The sequence below is a fragment of the Hyalella azteca genome, unplaced genomic scaffold (assembly GCF_000764305.2).
Source record: "Hyalella azteca isolate HAZT.00-mixed unplaced genomic scaffold, Hazt_2.0.2 contig7970, whole genome shotgun sequence".
Classification (NCBI taxonomy): domain Eukaryota; kingdom Metazoa; phylum Arthropoda; class Malacostraca; order Amphipoda; family Hyalellidae; genus Hyalella; species Hyalella azteca.
Window position 1 is genome coordinate 1215 of NW_025938077.1, and position 20039 is coordinate 21253.

Here is a 20039-nt window from a genome sequence, read left to right on the forward strand (position 1 = left end):
TGTAACACGAGCCTATAGTTTACATGTAACACGAACCTGTGGTTTACATGTAACGCGAACCTGTGGTTTACATGTAACGCGAACCTGTAGTTTACATGTAACACTAACCTGTAGTTTACATGTAACGCGAACCTGTAGTTTACATGTAATGCGAACCTGTAGTTTACATGTAACACCAACCTGTCTTATACATGGGACTGAATCCTAAATGCAGTTTTAATTATTCTTAGTATGCTGATTGCGGTAGCTGAGGCCGGTAAGTTGTAGGTGGATGTTGTTGCTAACTTCACATGTTTTCGTATATAATCAGTAGCTATAAAATTGAGGACCATTACTTTTTTTTGAATATCAAGTAATTTCGTTACTCAATTAATCAGTTCTTCATTAGAGAATCTTGAGAAGGCAATTGAACTGAATTTAATGAATTTCTGCTTCGTTTCGATGTTTTTCTGACCAAACTTTTATCCTTTTTTCGTTCGACAATTAATTACATGCGTTAAATTACAATAAAACATGAAATATTTTGAAGAACCTATAAGGAAGTCATTGAAAAAATTAAATTATGAGCACATAAACATGCAATACCGATGAGTTTTGGTGTAAAACTTAGCGAGGAGTAATCCACCTCACACTTTCTCGTTCAATTTAGTCACCGTGTTTTAACAAGAACTCCTTAACTCTACATCGTTTTGATCCACATATGGAACCTTTCATATTCTATTAAACGTACCGCCACGTTTTTCTTTCTGAAATAAAATGAAACTCTAATAAAAAGTTTATTTGAAGGTAAAAGAGATAAAAAACTTTGATAATAAGTTTATTTAAAGGTAAAAGAGAGTTCAACCGTGCAACACTTATGAACATCGGGGCGCTGGAGAGCGCGAAGCTGTACCCCTACGACTGCCTCGTCTTCCACGACATCGACCTGCTGCCTGAAGACGACCGCAACTTGTACGCCTGTCGTGAGCAACCTCTGCATCTGAGCGTCGCCGTGGACACCCTGGGCTACACGTAAGTACCACAATGTACAGCATGAATTACAGGTGAGGCATACTAGTGAATTACAGGTGAGGCATACAAGTGAATTACAGGTGAGGCATACAAGTGAATTACAGGTGAGGCATACAAGTGAATTACAGGTGAGGCATACAAGTGAATTACAGGTGAGTGTCGCCGTGGACACCCTGGGCTACACGTAAGTACCACAATGTACAGCATGAATTACAGGCAAGCGTACAATGTACGCCATGAACTACAACTGAGTCTCGCAATATCGTGGAACTACCAGTGACATTTATTACCCGATAAAACTGACCTATCACCCCCTTCCTTACATAGATGCCACTACCAGGATATCTTACTTAACAACAGTCACAACGACATGTTTTACACCAGGAGTAGTCACGACTTGATCAGTTTAAGATGAGCAGGAATAGTCTGAGAAAGATACGACCAGATTTATATTATCACTCAAACAATTCGTATTATGACCCTGCTTATCAAGATCCATTTTACTCCAGACTGCCATACAAAAATATCTTCGGGGGCGCAGGCGCAATCTCAGTGGAACAATTCCGGCGAGTGAACGGCTTCAGCAACAAGTTTTGGGGCTGGGGCGGGGAAGATGATGACATGGCCAACCGCATTAAATATCACGGGCTGTCCATCTCCCGTAACCCCGCCAATATCTCACGCTACACCATGATCAGGCACTACAAGGATAAACCCAATCCTCTCAGGTTTGCACTCACATGTTCACCTTAATTTTAAACATAATCAATTAATTTCAGCTCGACATTACCTCGAAATTTGAGTGTGTTTCGTTTGGGACAATGCGGTGAAATAGGCGCTTACTTCATTGCATTGGTCAGCTTCTGACTCGTGTTCTCTGAAAGGGAATCTCTGTAGCTCCGTTGGCTCTCAGACAACAGACGCTTGTCAGATGACCCATGAATGGCCAGCAGTATTAGAAGCAAATACATGCGCCGTCCGACCACTGGTCATCACTTATTATTATCAGTCACGGTGAGGCAGAAGCTGTTTGTGAAATGCCTGGTGTTTCGATCGATTTAGAAAATTAAAACGAGAATATTATTATTGGTAAAACACGCTTGCGTAGAAAAAATCTATAAATGTTAATCACTGCTCGACACTCAGCTAATCAACAGCAACGTTCAATGTTTCTGCCGCGATAGTTGTTTATTTATGAATTTTCAACATTTTTTCCTAATTATTCCAATGGTAAATAAATGGCTTTATAAAACTATCGGGATATCGGTATAGAGCGGACGGGTACGTGCAATAACAGTGAAGAAATGCTAAGGAATCATTGTTCAGGTCTGTTATTAGCTTAGGAATCAGAGTTTAAATTGGTTCTTCGCATAGGAAACTCTGATACTTTGAGGTCATATCGTTGTCCTTGACTCAATTCGATAATAGAATTACAAAATTAAGACGCCATCAAAAGCATTGTCCATCATTACCACTGTTGTGAAGAACCATTATGTACGAAAGTGACAACTGTTATTGCGAATCAGTGACATTCCCACGCATCGTCTGTGTTCAAACCTCAAGTGCTCTAGTTCCTCTTGCTCTGGTTCCTCTTGCTCTGGTTCCTCTTGCTCTGGTTCCTCTTGCTCTGGTTCCTCTTGCTCTGGTTCCTCTTGCTCTGGTTCCTCTTGCTCTGGTTTAATGTACAGCATGAATTACAGGTGAGTCATACAATCTACGCCATGAACTACAAGTGAGTCTTGCAGTATACAGCATGAATTACAGGTGAGTGTCGCTGTATACAGCATGAATTACAGGTGAGTCAAACAATCTACGCAATGAACTACAAGTGAGTCTTGCAGTGTACAGCATGAATTACATGTGAGTCATACAATCTACACCAGAACTACAACTGAGTCTCGCAATATCGTGGAACTACCAGTGGCATTAAGTACCCTAAAAAACTGACCTATCACCCCCTTCCTTACCTAGTTGCCACTACCAGGATATCTTACTTAGCAGTAGTCACAACGACATGTCTTACACCAGGAGTAGTCACGACTTGATCAGTTTAAGATGAGCATGAAATAGTCTGAGAAAGATACGACCAGTTTGATATTATCACTCATACAATTCGTATTATGATCCTGATTATCAAGATCCATTTTACTCTAGGCTACCATACAAAAATATCTTCGGGGGCGCATGCGCAATCTCAGTGGAACAATTTCGGCAAGTGAACGGCTTCAGCAACAAGTTCTGGGGCTGGGGCGGGGAAGACGATGACATGGCAAACCGCATTAAATATCACGGGCTGTCCATCTCCCGTAACCCCGCCAATATATCACGCTACACCATGATCACACACGAGAAGGATAAACCCAATCCTCTCAGGTTTGCACTCACATGTTTACCTAAATTTTAAACGAAAGTGGCAACTGTTATTGAGAATCAGTGGCATTCCCACGCATCGTCTGTGTTCAAGCCTCAAGTGCTCTGGTTCATCTTGCTCTGGTTCCTCTTGCTCTGGTTCATCTTGCTCAAGTCCCAGTCGATGCGCCCAGCATTATATTGCAGCTTAGTGACCAGACACGGAACTAGAAGCAATATCGTAGCTCGACTTCCAGAATCTCCGCTTTACATAACTTAGTATCTACTTTAAAAGATGATGACTCAAAGCGATGTTGTATCTCAGGTTTGAAATGCTGCGCTCGGGCAGGAGCCGCTACGCCTCAGATGGACTCAACTCTTTGAAGTACCGCGTGCTGGACGTACAGCTGCGAAGAATGTACACTTGGATCTACGTTGAGATCCTAAATACATAACAGCTGGCGTAAAAATGTTGAGTGCGGCTCTTTTCCTAGCATAACTTTATTTATTTTATTGATTTTCAGTGGTTTGATGATTGTAATTTGTTACGAGAACAAGTCAGCAGGACATGTTGTGATTTGTTGTGTTGTGAATTTCGTTTCCAAATTACGTAATAAAATTTAACTGAGCGTGTATTTTTTCATTCACCTATCTTTGTTTTGCGTGTATTATTTATTCGTTAAAGAGTAGAATAATATTCTCACGAGCAATTTGTGTGTCGGCACTCTAGAACACTGCACGAGATGAAAATGGAAAACGACGACCGGAAATGCACCCGAACTAATGACAGATTTATGAGCTTATAATGATCATTCTACTTACGTGGTAGAATGATCGAGAACGTATAGTAGCGGCTAACAATATTGAACGTGTACAAACGTACATATACTTGTACATGACCAGATAGGAGCCTTGTTCAGTTAGGTTTCTGCCCAGTGTATGGGCAGAAAAGCACTGGGTTTCTGCCCAGTGCTTTTGCTCATGGCACATGCAGTGGTTGCTTAGGTCAGGACAACCCCTATCAAACTCTCAGGATACGATTTAGTTAAAATTTCGGCAGCCGTGATATTCATGAAATGGAATTTTACAAGATTAGTTGTTCCTTGGTACGAGGCGTATTTTTAACGTAGACGTAACGTACGCAAAACGTTTTAACATAAGTACTGTTTTTGAGTTACGCATTTAGCGTAAACTCACCGAGTAGTTTCCTCTATTGTGAAGCCAAATACGCCATTACAGAACAGTCTGATCGAGTCTACTTGTTCTGATGCATGAGGGGAATTTTGTGAACTGGTTGAGGGCTATGATAATATAACTTAGCCTGGAACATCAATTGGTAATGGAAATATTTCTTGTATATTTACTGCCACAACGAGGTATTTACTGCCACAACGAGGTATTTCCTGCCACAACGAGGTATTTACTGCAACAACGAGGTATTTACTGCCACAACGAGGTATTTCCTGCCACAGCGAGGTATTTATTGCCACAACGAGGTATTTCCTGCCACAACGAGGTATTTCCTGCCACAACGAGGTATTTCCTGCCACAACGAGGTATTTCCTGCCACAACGAGGTATTTACTGCCACAACTTGTGAATCTGTGTAAATTTTCACACGACGGAACACTCAACGACGGTTTTCAATATTCGGCTGATGCCATTTACATATTTTAGTCAGTTTGTACTGTAATTTTTACCTTCTGACTCGGTTAGGCTGATTTAGGTAAATGATACACGTTTAGTTCAAATTTTGTTTAAACAAGAACTGTGTTTCATTTATATGTGCTTCACTACTGCCAATCTTGCGTTTCTTAAAACATAGATGTAAGCACTTGTATGGAATCAGAATAATACAGACAATTATTCTACCAGGATAACACAGACAATAATTCATACAGAATAATACAGACAATTGTTCTACCAGGATAAAATGACCACAAACTTTCAGCTACTGTATAAGAGGGAAATTGAAAAAATTCCAAGAATTTTAGGCTTAAATCATTTTTTAGCCACCATGCAAAAATCAAATGGTGGTGTCATAGAGACAAAGCTATTTGAACTCCCTTCATCGTCGGTGCAAAACAAAACGTGTCTCTATATTTATCGGTAAAGTTTGCTATATTTATCGGTAAAGTTTGACCAATTCACTTGTATAGTTATTTGGCTTAACTGACTACATGGTCGGAAAGTTCCCTTTGCTAAAAACTTTCCCTGGTTCAAATCTCTCTGGAAAAATGTTTGGAAGCCTAGACCTGGAAAGGATATTGTCAATGTTGAACAATTAACTAATTAAACAAACAACAATTGTTAATTGCTAATTGACAATGGTCAATATCCTGGAAAGGATATTGTCCATTGTTTTCATGGCATAAGCATTCTATTGAACGATGTTCTATTGCAAGTTTAACAAATCTATAGACATGACGCTGAAAAATTCTGCTGTGACTCTACAAAAGTAACACCGCTATTATTTTTCATTTAAATTTTAAACAATCACAACAACAAATTTTCTGATGTCCGTGATCAGCAACAGACATCGATCTGGGAGCATCTAGCTTGCTCCATGAAGACTTGCAGTCAATCTCGAGCTAACATTAATAATCTATTAAAATAGTCGCTACATTGTTAATAAATTCAATGCAAAATATTTATCATCAGCCTTTTCAAGGACTACTTTCAAAAGATTGTTGAAAACTCTTTGTCGTTCCGTTTAATTTGATAATGTAACACTATCATTTTTAAAGATTGATGGTCATGTATAAATTTATATGTATCAAACATCGATCATATTTATATTTAATGGAAATAAAAATTACATAATTCAATTGCACGATGTGAGTTGCAGCCAATTAATTAAGGCGCTGTATACATTAAGAAAAATAAATGGGTTACATTGTCCCATTTGACACACTTTACCTGATACGCCCTTTTTTCGGGCCAAACTGTTTCAGGATGACCTACACAAGGAGAAAAAAAAACATTTCACTTTTTGGACCATGTGGTACTCATTTCTCAAAGTGTAAGGTCCACGCAGATGACAGAAATATAATATAAAAAATATAACTCAGTACTCACTGCAGTGAGTGACAGAGAGCGCATTTTCTCGCACGTCTGTGCCCTGACAGCGCCGTCCGAAGCTCCATGGCTTCTCATGTGGTTCACATTCAATATTTATTTAATTTATTCAATCATTGCAAGTGCCAAGCGCACATATTATTAACTTATATTGTCGTGATATAGAAAAAGGTTAAGAATGACCACCGATTGTCAACGAATAGCAGCTTATATCTTACCTATGATTTGAAGCACACTATGGAATTTCATGTACAACGTAAAACATATCATTTAGTAAGAAAATACATCTCGATCTTATCCAGACTCCTTAGAAAATAACATGCAAATAAGATAAATAAATTAGAAATATTCTAACTAATCTCTTGAGTAATAATTATGAAGTAATGGAGAAGTGCATTTAAAATTATAAATTAATTGAAAATTGCAATTGCAATGGCACGCCTTCTTTGAAAATATATTTTCAAAGCGGAAAAAATTATATATAAAGCGTAAAAATATTTTACTCTATAACAGCTTTTGCGGAAGGCAATAAATTAACAATAATTAAATTAGTTGATTCAAACGTAAATTAAAATTTCACATTCAATTTCATTGTTTACAAATAATTTCCAATATTCCGCCCTGCGCAAAAAAGTTTAGCGTGTCACGCGTGAGTGGAATACTATTTAAAAAAAGTAAATAAAAAAGGCACACTGAATGAATGGATGGCTCTACCAAATATATATGAATGCATGAAAACATTCATACTAAACAGGATTTGCTAAACTTTAAGACGGATGCATAGAGAAATTAGTGAGACTTTGTCCAAACAGCGATGCACTAATTGTCTTCACCATATGCTGGTCACCCTGACCCAGTTTGGCTAGAAAAGCGAGGAGTAATTGTCTCACAATTGTAATAATAAAGCCTATACATTTTCTATCGCAGTATGTATGATTATTGGTCCCGACATCAGTTACAGGAAGAACATCAGTGCTCTACATTCTTATCATATACGAGCTTGACATACAGTGTGTGAATTACATCATACTTTAACGTAACATCAATACATCAACAACTGTTTTGATTACACAAATATTGATCACAATGGCACGAGCTTGGACGGAACGTCGTTCAAACCGCGAACGGCTTTGTGCATAGATAGTAGCAAAGTTTTTTATAGTAGTAAACCATATAAAATTTTTTTTGTTAGCATTCCGTATAAAGTTTATTTTATGGTCGAAAAACGTACAAAATTTATTTTATGGTTACGAACCGTACAACGCTTATTTTATGGTAGCGAACCATACAAAATTATTTATGGTTACAATCCGTACAAAATTTATCTTGTGGGTGCGAACCGTGCGAAGTTTATTTTATTGTTGTAAACCATGCGAATTTACTTTTAAGGCTCCAAACCCTACGAAATTTATTGTGTGACAGAAAACAATACAAAGTTTAAATTATGTCAGCTGATCTACAGTTTATTTCTCACGTTGAGCTTCATCTCAAACTTACGAGTATACCTTAAGTATACTCGTTTATACAGAACCATTCAAGGTTTAATCATCAGTTTTAAACATCATTGCCATATAAAACATCATTCACGTATCTGGGATACCGGCATCACAATCTTTCACTCTAATTCAGTGCACGAGAGGGTAAAAATATTTCACCCTACAAAAATATTGTTTCTCAATATTGAATCGCAGCTTGTATTATATTTGCTATTGTTTCAACGTAGTTGATAGGCAGTTTTACCGCATCTGGACACTACAGAATTTTTTCCCAGGAGCATCGCAGTTTATTTGTTTCTGCCAGGCAGTTGTACTCAGGTACCGCGCATGTTTCATTGCAGCTACCACGCAGTTTCATCGCAGCTACCACGCAGTTCAACCTCTGACACCATGTAGTTTTATAGCAGTTGTCGCGCAGTTCCAACTCAGATACCGCGCAGTTTCACCGGGGCCGCCACGCCATTTTAGGTACTGCGGCCGGCGACGCGCGTGCGTAAGAAGATGAAGAGCGCCAGCGCTACCAAGACGGCCGTCGTGGCGGCGGCCACCGAGATGCCGATGATGGCTCCACTGCCTAGACCTGCCCAACACCGCAGATGTAACACTGAGGCACAATCCTTTTTGCAACATCGTGCCACTGTAACTAATAGTACTACATTGTACCACTAAATTCCCAAATGCCATTCGATAGGTTTTCAAATCTGAAAGGGCGGGGGTGCAGCCGTGGGCCACAAATTTAACTTTAAAATAAGCTCTGGAGCCAAAGACTCAAAAATCACGCTGCCCCGACTCAAAATTTTTTTGCAGCCGATGTTTTGCTCTACCACCTAAATTGCCCCTCCTCTCCTCTAACTTCTTGCAGCCAATAAGGTTGCGGCCCATGAAGGGCTTGAACACCGAGTTCCGGCCGCCAGTGTTCAAGCCCTTCGGGAGGATTCCTATTTCGAGACTGGGTCTAGGTTGTATGGGTGTTTGGATGGGTGGAGTGGAGTTGAAACGATGGAGCTCAGAGAGATGAGTTCTCAAGAGACCTTATGAAACTAACTACTTGAGTCCCACAGCACAATATCTTTCGTCAATGCTCAAGTACTATCAGCAAAAATGTAAGCAACCACAACTCCGGCTTACACAAATGAGGACATATGCACGTCGCACGGGCGACGAAAACTGGACATCAGCACCATCGTAGACGTTGGCATCCAAAACTTTAAGACATTAGGTCATAATGCTGTGAATAAAGAGAAGACAGGGGGTGGGAGGGTATTCATGCAGAATAACTGCAAGAATAGAATGAGTGTTGGAAATACGGAAGAAGAGTGAAAGTGAAGTGAGGAATTTGTCGGTAGTGACAATAGTGAGTACATGCGATGAAAGAGATAAGAGGTTCCTCCTGGGAGTGAAAGTGGAAGAGTTGTACCTGTTGGATACAGATAGAGAGATACAGATAATTGTATGTCCAATCTGCTGTTGCCTTCAGCAGACGTGTTGCTTGAGAGGCTGTGTGGTGACTGACTTATCGGTGCTGATAAGGCATTGCAGAACCGCCAGTGTGATGTCACTGGAGGTGACATACACACTCAATGTAACAGCTAAACGAGATGACGCAACTATGTTGGTCGGTACCAGACAGATAGGAGTACCTGTGGGGAGGTAGGTAGTGCAGTGAGTAGAATTCCCCTCGCTGTTGGTGACCGTGAGCAGCAGCTTCTCCCCTTCGGGAGGATTAGGCACCACTAGCCTGGCCACATACGCACTCCCCGAGTCCTGAATAGTTTGAAGGAAGAAAATTATCTTAATTTCGTTGAAAAGAGGAAAATTCAAGGCAAGAAAAATTCAGGTGAGGTATCGATAGCAGCAATCAAGTTTCACATGCATGTGAGATATAAATTGCGATAATTAAGGTATGGAAGAATAAGTGAAGGTAAAAAATGTATAAATGTTGGTATTTATGATTTCATCAAATTAATGCTTAAATTCAGGTGAGAGGAACGCTGCGGAAGAGCACTCACGTGAGTCAGGGTTGAGGTGATGTTCGGGTCCCCACTGGGGTCCAGGTTCTCGGGGGGCATGTCACATGAGGGGGAAAATCCCCACAACAGGGCGGTGGGCTCGGGATTGCTGAAGAACCTCACCAGAACTCCACCGTCGTGTGGATACTCTGAAGTGAAGCCACGGGCGCTGTCTGTGGTGGGTGTTCATTTATTTAGTGTCCAATTTAAAATTTATTTTTCGTTTTATATTTAAGTTCGATTTGGTGTGTGGTGCACAGTGACTGCATCCCTCCGTTAAGTTTCATTAACCCTTCCATTTAAAACTTCTTCTCATCGAATTTAAGTTTAATTTCTGAGAATATATATCGTTTATCACACCTATATCCTGACCGAATTTTTAGTTATGCTTCTACTTACTTCTGTAAACTTATTCTATTTTCAATTTCTTTGTGTGTGTTATGTTAATTAATTTTGATACACATTGACAGGACAAAAGTCATCAATCTTACGGAGACTGCGAACGGTGGCAGAGGCGCAGAAGATTTTAAAGCATGACGACAGGCAGCACTGCAGGGAACGTTGCTCGTCCTCCTTCTTGAACTGATGGCGCAGCACTGATTTCACACCCGCGGCCTGTGGTCCAGACATTCGGTTACCAAGTTTGCGGGGAAACTCAAGAAATTTGATTGTTTTAAGACTAATTTTGAGACCGCGCTGAAATCTGACAGCGATTATTGGGAATCTGTGTTCACTCCTCACTCCGGCATATTGCTACTACCGAGGGTGAAGTCATTGTAAGATGAAATTTGACCAAGCACGAATTTTTGGAAAACACACGGTTTTCGGGTGGAATGGCCTGCGGTCGGTTAGAACTAATTAGCTCCGGCCGACCGTTAGCTTATCTCTATTTCCTCACTTTTCGGATAGAGGCCTTACCACAAGCCCCGTCGAGCTTGACAGCTGAGTAATTTGCGACATGTGCCTCCATTTATTCCTGCAACATCACCGGCATTGGAATTTGTACTATACGGGATTTACACTCCACATGTAAGCATGCTCGTTTTTTTACTTGTATTTGGGTACAAATATCTACAATAAGGAGGATGATCAAGAAATATCGTGTATACAAATCAATTGGGAATAAAAGTACCCATTTTCGTCCTAAAAATTCGTCGAAATTGCACAATTCATGAAGAATAAAATTTTAGTTCCATGAAAATTTTCCTTCAATCATAACTCTTTTAATGCAAAGTTTATATATTTTATGTAACTGCCCAGTGTTTGTAGAAATAGCTGGATAAACAAATAAATATTCTTATTTTCATGTCATTTACGAGTGGAGTAGAGTTGAATCTAATTAGTGGAGAAATTCATAGGTACCGTCCAAATCAAAACGAGGCCTTGCGGCTTTCAGCGCACGGCCTAAGAGACCGTGTCGCCCAATAAGCTACCATAAAACTACAATCCAATGCTATATGAAACTGTGTTGATAATGGTGTTGTGGTGCTGGAGAGACCTATAAGTGCTGATGGCGGGGGTGATGGTGCTAATTACGATGTGGCGTAAGTAATAATCACTGTGTAATGATGGGGTAATCAATATGTAGCTGTGGGGTAATGATTATAGGGTGATGTTTGGTAATCACTATATGGTGACGGTAATGTTGGTAATTACGATGTGCTGGAGGTAGTAATCACCATGTGGTGGAGAGGGTGGCAATTGGGTGGTGGTTTTTGTGGTGGTAGGTGGTGATTTTTGCAGTGGTAGTGTTGGTGGTAATTAAACTTTGATGGTGATTGTTGTTAATTCTTCGGAAAGTTATGGTAACGGTGTTTGTGATTTCGTACTTATGGTGTTTATTATAAGGTCGGTTGATGCATGAGGTTATTACATGGTTGCGGTGTTGGTTGTGGTGATTGATGATTACCTATGGTAATGCTTCTGGTAGTAATTGGGTAGCAGGTTTTGTTGGCGCTGGTAGTGATTACACAGTTGTAGTATATATAGTCATGGTGACAGCACGATCGTGAGTGTGGTTGAGGTGATTGCGGTATAGGTGATGTATTGGTAGTGGGGTAGGTGATAATTACACATGTTCGTGTTGGTGATGGTATTTACATGGTTGCGTTGCCGGGCGTGCTGGTTGATGTTACGGTGGTCAAGCATCCACGTGAGAGCAGCAGCAGGATCAGCAGCAGCGCACGCCATCACCGTAGGATACGATGAAGATACGAGCACCGAAGCGTCCACGTGCATCGTGGCCACAACCTCCCCAAAGGATACGTTCTCAGCCTCGACGAGACGCGGCGGCTCTGAGAATATCAGAGCTCAGCTTACTCTGAAGTTGCTCTCAAGTTACTCTGAAGTTCTAAGTTATTTATAGCTCTAATTTACTCTAAAGTTATAAATTACTCTGAAGTTCTAAGTTACTTTAAAGCTCTAAGTTACCTGATGTTTCAAGTTACTCTGATGTTCTAAGTTATTCTGAAGTTTTGAGTTATTCTGAAGTTCCACGTTACTCTGAAGCTCTAAGTTACTCTCAAGTTCTAAGTTACTCTGAAGTTCTAAGTTACTCTGAAATTGTAAGTTACTCTGAAGTTTTAAGTTACTCTGAAGTTGAAGGTTACTCTGAAGTTCTAAGTTACTCCGAATTTCTAGTTACTCTGAAGTTCTAAGTTTCTCTGAAGTTCTAAGTTATTCTAAAGTTCTAAGTTACTATGAAGTACTAAAGTTCTCTGAAGTTCTAAGTTACGCTCAAGTTTTAAGTTTTATTCTGAAGATCTAAGTTACTCTGAAGTTCTAAGTTATTCTAGAGTTCTAAGTCACTATGAAGTACTAAATTACTCTGAAGTTCTAAATTACTCTGAAGTTCTAAGTTACTCTGAAGTTCCAAGTTACTCTGAAGTTCTAAGTTACTCTGAAGTTCTGCAGATAATTTCAGAACCGCAGTTATTTCATCATGAATTGCAAATATATTAACGGTACGAAGTAGATTGTATAATTTTTGCCTTTTATATTCTAAGTTACTCTGAAGTTCTAAGTTACTCTGAGGTTCTAAGTTCCTCTGAAGTTCTAAGTTACTCTGAAGTTCTAAGTTACTCTGAGGTTCTAAGTTACTTTGAAGTTCTAAGTTACTCTGAAGTTCTAAGTTACTCTGACGTTCCGCAGATAAACTATACCAGTGACTGAAAATTGATCGTTAAGTTCTAGGAAGATCGTCACGATGATCTCTAAGACTAATAAATTTCAGAACCGCAGTTAGTTCATCATGAATTGCAAATATCTTAACGGTACGAAGTAGATTGTATAATTTTTGCCTTTTATATTCATCCGTGTTTTTTTAAATATATTAAATTTTTTGTCGCAGGAATTATTGGAGACAATTATTAGTCGCAAAAATTTTCTTTAAACTGCATTTCTTAGCCATGGTGTCTCGTGTATATGACCTTGATTTTCCTTAATATTGTCATGCAGCGATTGAAAAAATAATGATTTTAAACTATCTTTTATTTCCATCACGACGATTTAAGAAACTGGGGTCTACATTGAAGAAAGAAATAAGTGGATGTGGCCGCAACTATTCTGCAAATTTAAAAGGAGAGTAACTCGTATCCAATAATGACCTGAAAATAATTATCGAAGCCGTGATAATAATTTTCAAACAACCAATGCAAATCAACTTACGCCGAAGAAAAAAATTAACAATGAAATAAAATTTTGCTGCTGCAGTAGGTTAACGATTGAAAATATACGCTAATTGTGATTGATATTGATACAAAAATTATCACTAGAGGAACAAGATTTAAGATGAAAACGTTTGATATTTAAAGTTAATGTTTAGGACTCACTGATAACGGAGAGGTTGACGGTTGCCAGCAGTACGGTGGCGTTGCCATCTGAGGCGTGGCAAGTCATGTTGCCATACAAGTCAGAGGTGATGTTCTTGATGGCAACACTGCAGTCATTAGCGGGACCAATAGCTGCCACATTTGGCCACTTTTTACCTCGGATATCTTCCATCTGGCAACATAACAAGCAAAATATAATTTTGACTGTATTAGTATACAATCAAAATCAAAAGTGACTGCTCAGAAACGGCACGCAAGTCGTGCTCCATTATGGCTTCAAAACTAGCTAGTTATTAACTTCCATGAATATTTTGTACCAAATACATTAAATCTGAAATTAGATAATGTATTTATCACCCGAATTAGTGTCGTGAGTGCTTGGTAACAGTTATGCTGCATTGTGAATACGTCTGCAAATTTAAGAAAAATAAATATTATTCGCATAAGGTAAAAGGGAATGGTCATGCAAGAATTACTAAAAATTGAAATTTCCATAAAAATCTCACCATAATTTGCTTCACGAGAGCTGAAAAGCATTGAAGTGTATTGCATATAATCTTTTGTTGTGTATTTCAAGAAAAAATCAGGAAAAATTATGCACACTAGAGAGAAAAAGACTGTTCAAAAGGAAGAATAAAAAATACAATAGTCACAAAAAATTTAGGGTTTAAAAGTTTTACTACCCTACTTAAATTTTGATGCGGGCCTGACTCTAAAATAGGTACCGCCTAGGACTCGGGGGGGGGGGGGCACAAATCAGCCGCTCAATGTCCGCTACGACACAGGGTTTGGATGGCAGCGTCTGGCCAGCTTGCTAGCTCGGTATGACTCGGCTCGGCCAACCCTTCTCATGCTCTCTGGCGACTATAATGTTAGAAAGAATATCTGACTAGACACTGATTTAGATCGGGGGTGAATCAGTCCCTGAATAAATTTAGGCCGAGTGTAACGCGTAACTCTTGGGCAGCCTAGGAGATCACCGAATTTTAATACGGTAGAAGTAGACACTATGGAATTTCACTAAAAATTTCAATTAGACTTGAATTAAATATGAAATAAAACCACCTTTTGTTGTGTAGACTATGGAAGTTCACTAAAACATTTAATTGTACTTGAAGTAAATGAAAGATAAAACCACCTTGTGTTGTGTAGCTCTAGCGTCAGTCCACACACAAGAATGTAGCTGTCCTTCAGGCAGGGAACAGCGAGCCCTCACTCTGAGTGACATTTGCAGTAACTGTGAACATATTTATTGAGTACACGAACTGAGTGACATTTACAGTGACTGTGAACATGTTTATTAGTACACGAACTGAGTGACATTTACAGTAACTGTGAACATGTTTATTGAGTACACGAACTGAGTGACATTTGCAGTAACTGTGATCGTATTTATTGAGTACATGTACTGAGTCATTCGCAGTAACTATGATAGCATTTATTGAGTACGTGAACTGTGTTATTTGCTGTAACTATAACTGTAAATATATTTTCAGTAAGTAGACAAATATAGGATAGGTGACAATCGTTCAGTATCTGATCCCTCGTTTGCTTCTTTTCCATGTATTTCAGAACGTTTGGAAACGACCTTTTGTCAGCATTAATTTAGAATAAAATATATGTGAATTTGTACTTTCAAGTGCTTGATAGTAAAAAATTTGATGTGTTTGCTTTGAAATAATATTAGGCCCTATTAATTAATCAATTTGAAGCCATATTAATCCGAGGTGTTACGATCAGGTTTCATTAACATGGATTCGTTGTGAAAATCCGCGGGTTTTGATCCGAAGATTTATGTATCTTGTTCATTTGAAAATATATGGAGAAAAAACAAGTAATACTGATGGTGTATCACATCAAAATTCTAATTCCTGATTTTATTACTAAAATTTTGCATTTTACGCAATTCTTTGGCGATTTAATTTCGCGATACTCGTAATTTCAGGCGATGTACGAAAATTCCTAATTTACTCACGGCTGCAAAAATCAGCAATATTTATTGCAAATATGATGATAGTAATTTATCTGGTGATTAAAAAGGATGTCGTATGTTCAATGATGAACGCACTTAAATTACTACCAGCTAGGAAAAGCTAGATTTGTGGGAAAATGATGTCGATAAAAAATAGACATTTTTCATGCAAGGATTAGTTGGCGAGATGGGAAACTACTAACGAATTCTCATTAAAAAATTTTAAATTAATAAAGTAATAAAAACTCGGCCGTTATAATATTTTAGATCCAGCAAATTATATTTCACATCTGATTTAAACAAGTAACGAAAAACCGAAATTAAAAACTTTTCTTTGGGAGATCAATAATAATATCGTTTGATTGCATATATTGTTTGTCGGTATTACATACTGAATGACAATTACTTCATAAAAGCTTTCATAAGCCAACCTTCATAACATTTTTGGCCTTTATTGACAACACTCATTCCTACTTATATTACAACCGGCCTTATTTATTATTACGCAGTCTTTTTTAGCTGTATGCAAATAGACTTGAATACTATTAGTGAAAACAAATTTTTGTTCTGTATTAAAACGTTTTGCTGGCACATTATCGAATTCCACAGCTCAAGATCGCAGCACTACATCACTGCCGAGATATCAGTACTATGATTACAACGCTGTGGTACTGCTGATCGATTACATCTCAAAAAATCATTTTTATTTGTTGGTCGAATACGACAAATTTTTGCAAAGTGAAAGGCAAAAAGTACTCACTACGCCGGGTGATTGTTGTGATTGGTGCAGTGGTGACTGCGATGGTGGGGTCAATACACTGCAGCATCATCGTCACCCCCACCATCATCACGTGGGTGCTCACACCAACCATCATCGCGTGTTCACTTGGCCAGCAAATCTTTAAATTAGGATGCTGGTTTTGAATATAGTTGAATTACAAGTTAAACACACTTTTTGTAGCCTTTTGAGCTTCTGGTCTTGCTTATTTGCTTGTCGAGAGAAATTAATGATTAATTTAAAACTGCACCGGAGTAAAGACGAAGGATACGTTATTCCTACTTAAAATAGACTAAAGCAGATTTCATCCTGAGATGATTCAATTATCATGACCATCATCGGAAATATATAATTGGATGATACCTCATGCTATAGATAATGGGACCTACGCTTCTGAAGGCAGCAACATGGTGGGCTTGGTTGATCGCTGGGGAGCTCATGGCACGGGTTAATGGGTTAGTCAGTCGAGGAGGCTGACCTTTTCAACAGATGGCAACGCAGTTTAAAACAAAATAGCTCCGGCTTGTCCCAATTACTGGAGCATTGACACCAAATTCTGGCCAAACAACAGGTGGAGTGAGCCGGGGTGGAGGTGGTGCACTTTAATTTTGCGAAAGCTTTTGACAAAGTTCACCATTGTGCGCTCTTCACAGAACGAAAAAGTATTTGGGGTCTGAGGAGAATTATTGGCTTCGATCCACAACTTCCCGATAGATAGGCTACAGGCTGCCGTCGTTGGAGACTCGAGATCAATCGAGGCGAGACGGTCTTGACTTTGTCATTCACGGTCGACATCAAGGTGCTGATGACTATAACGGACAGGACAGAACGCGAAAGGGAGCAAGAAAACTAGTCTGCAATATTTAACTGGGCCCAAGTGAACAACGTGCAACGCAGCCGAACCAAGTTTGAGGTTATGAGATACAGAGGCAATGGAAGAGTTAGAATGGAGAACCGCTACCTGGCACCTGACGGCACAGAAACCAAAAAGAAGCAACTCATGCGCCCTCTTGGAGAGATGATGAGCAACCAGGTCAAGTTTGATGATCACATAGCGGCAAAAACTGCAAGAAGCAGGACTTTCAAGACATGAGATAGCGAAACAGATGATCGCACTTTTTCAGAGCCCTTCATTAACAAAATTCAGGGACCACCTTGGCTTTGGCCGAATAGTTGCTACACTCGGCGCAAAGTTATTCTGGGCCTGCATGGCTATTCGCACGAAATCTGCCTATAGGCAGCCCATCAAACCCTGAGCCGAAGCTAACATAGAGAAGCTGATTTACGTACAACCCGAGTCCTGGGCGCCACGAATTTCAGAGTCGCGCACGCCTCTAAATTATTGTTGGAGTTGTAATCCCTCTCCTATACTGCTGCCAGTTTTGGACCTTGTTCACGGTGGGCGTAGTGCGGCAATTGGAAACGGTCCAGCAAACCTTCACGTTTACGGTCACCTTAATGGAGGAGCAAAACTACAGAGGAAGGCTGTAATGCCTAGGTCTGACAACTGCAGAAGAGACGGGAGAGAAATGTCATCATATACAAAAGGAAAATGATAACCGTACTGGCATCTAAGTTCAAAAGTGAGACTTTTAGGATTATGACATACCGAAAAAGGGAGAGACTGTGCATACGACCACAATACGCAACAGAGCTGCGGTCAGATATCAATTTCTGCTTAAGGATCTCTTTCCGAGGCAAGGCCGAATCTGTTTAACGTCCTGCCAAAAGATTTAAGAGAGCGTGAGTTCATCCTTGAGAACTTCAAGAGATCACTAAACGTCTTCTTGTGCACAATCTCTGATCGTCCGCCTTTGAATATTTCGCTTACCTGCGGGATGACTTAACCAGTACTTCACGTCCAAATAAGGCGATGTGATTGATGATGGCTTCAACGGTTCGAGTTATGATATTTTTATTTTGATGCCAGGACTAATGATGGTATTGATTTATGTGAGGATGGTATATTTAATGGTTCTAAGTATAAAGCGTGATGGTTATAAAGATAACGGTTTTGAAGCCATGAATCACTGCAGTTGGTTCGTTATGATAACGTAGGTAATAATAACCACTTCATCACAGCGTCAACCTTCTGCGGCGCTCGCCACTCCTTGAGTGCGTGGCGGCCACGGCAAACGCGCTGAATATTTCAGAGCGACCTTTGTTGCTGCGGCCATCAGGACCTGTGCAGTTCTTACGCGGTGTGCAGTTCTTAAGGCGTGTGCTATTGCTACGGGGTTTGTTCTTATTACGGGGTGTGGTTTTCATACGGGGAGTGCTATTCCTACTAGGTGCGCTATTCCTACGGGCTCTTGTTGTTATTGCAAAGCATGGTATCCATACGGGGAGTGCTATTCCTACTGGGTGTGCTATTCCTACGGGCTTTTGTTGTTATTACGGGGTGTGGTATTCATACGGGGAGTGCTATTCTCACTGGGTGTGCTATTTCTAAGGGGAGTGTCATTCCTATACGGGGTGAACTGTTAATGCGGGTACAGTATTCATTCGGGGTGTGCTATTCGTACTGGGTGTGCTAATTCTACGGCCAGTGCTATTCCTATGAGTGCGCTATTCCTGTGGGTACGCATTTCCTATTGGCAGTGCTATTCCTACGAGTAGTAATATTAAACTGTTAATGCGGGTACAGTATTCATTCGGGGTGTGCTATCCGTACTGGGTGTGCTAATCCTACGGCCAGTGCTATTCCTATGAGTGCGCTATTCCTGTGGGTACGCATTTCCTATTGGCAGTGCTATTCCTACGAGTAGTAATATTCCCACGGGCAATGTTATTCCTTCCAGTAGTTTTATAACTACGGGCAGTGTTATTCCTATGGGCAGCATAATACCTACGAGCAGTGTTATTCCTACGTGTATTATTATTTCTACTGCCAGTGACAATCCTACGATCAGGATTATTCCTACAGGTGTTATCTCGATGAGCAGTGTTATTCATACGGGCAGTAGTATTCCAACAGGGTGTGTGCAGTGCTGTTCCTTCGTGGGGTCTGTTATTGTAATGCTATTCGTACGAATACAAATAATTGACACGGCACGCGTTGGCATAATGCTATTCCTACTGTTTTCTATGACAGACTTGCTTTCGATATGTCATTCCTACCGAACGCGAAACGATATCATTGGATGATGCATTAGTAGCCATATCATCACTGGATGATGAGTTAGTCGCCATATCATCGCTGGATGATGAGTTAGTCGCCATATCATCGCTGGATGATGAGTTAGTCGCCATATCATCGCTGGATGATGAGTTAGTCGTCATATCATCGCTGGATGATGAGTTAGTCGTCATATCATCGCTGGATGATGAGTTAGTCGCCATATCATCGCTGGATGATGAGTTAGTCGCCATATCATCGCTGGATGATGAGTTAGTCGCCATATCATCGCTGGATGATGAGTTAGTCGCCATATCATCGCTGGATGATGAGTTAGTCGCCATATCATCGCTGGATGATGAGTTAGTCGCCATATCATCGCTGGATGATGAGTTAGTC

At 39.9% G+C, this 20039-nt stretch overlaps 3 protein-coding genes across 3 annotated transcripts; 2 read left to right on the forward strand and 1 right to left on the reverse strand.

Moving 5' to 3' along the window:
• Nucleotides 1-831: 831 nt before the first annotated feature.
• On the forward strand, nt 832-2715 carry LOC108681084 (beta-1,4-N-acetylgalactosaminyltransferase bre-4-like). The gene is made up of 3 exons (XM_047881433.1): nt 832-1011; nt 1521-1739; nt 2538-2715. The coding sequence occupies exons 1-3, from the start codon at nt 857-859 to the stop codon at nt 2713-2715; spliced, it is 552 nt and encodes a 183-aa protein (XP_047737389.1). The 5' UTR covers nt 832-856.
• A 49-nt stretch (nt 2716-2764) lies between these two features.
• Nucleotides 2765-3989, forward strand: LOC125178214 (beta-1,4-N-acetylgalactosaminyltransferase bre-4-like). Its single transcript, XM_047881431.1, has 3 exons — nt 2765-2775; nt 3166-3384; nt 3686-3989. The coding sequence occupies exons 1-3, from the start codon at nt 2765-2767 to the stop codon at nt 3813-3815; spliced, it is 360 nt and encodes a 119-aa protein (XP_047737387.1). The 3' UTR covers nt 3816-3989.
• A 4350-nt stretch (nt 3990-8339) lies between these two features.
• On the reverse strand, nt 8340-14964 carry LOC108681079. Its single transcript, XM_018170059.2, has 7 exons — nt 14911-14964; nt 13773-13944; nt 12043-12236; nt 10434-10557; nt 9943-10115; nt 9574-9697; nt 8340-8513 (listed from the first exon to the last, which is right to left on the reverse strand). Exons 2-7 carry the CDS (start codon nt 13942-13944, stop codon nt 8398-8400), a joined length of 903 nt encoding a protein of 300 aa, XP_018025548.2. The 5' UTR covers nt 14911-14964; the 3' UTR covers nt 8340-8397.
• Nucleotides 14965-20039: the final 5075 nt, after the last annotated feature.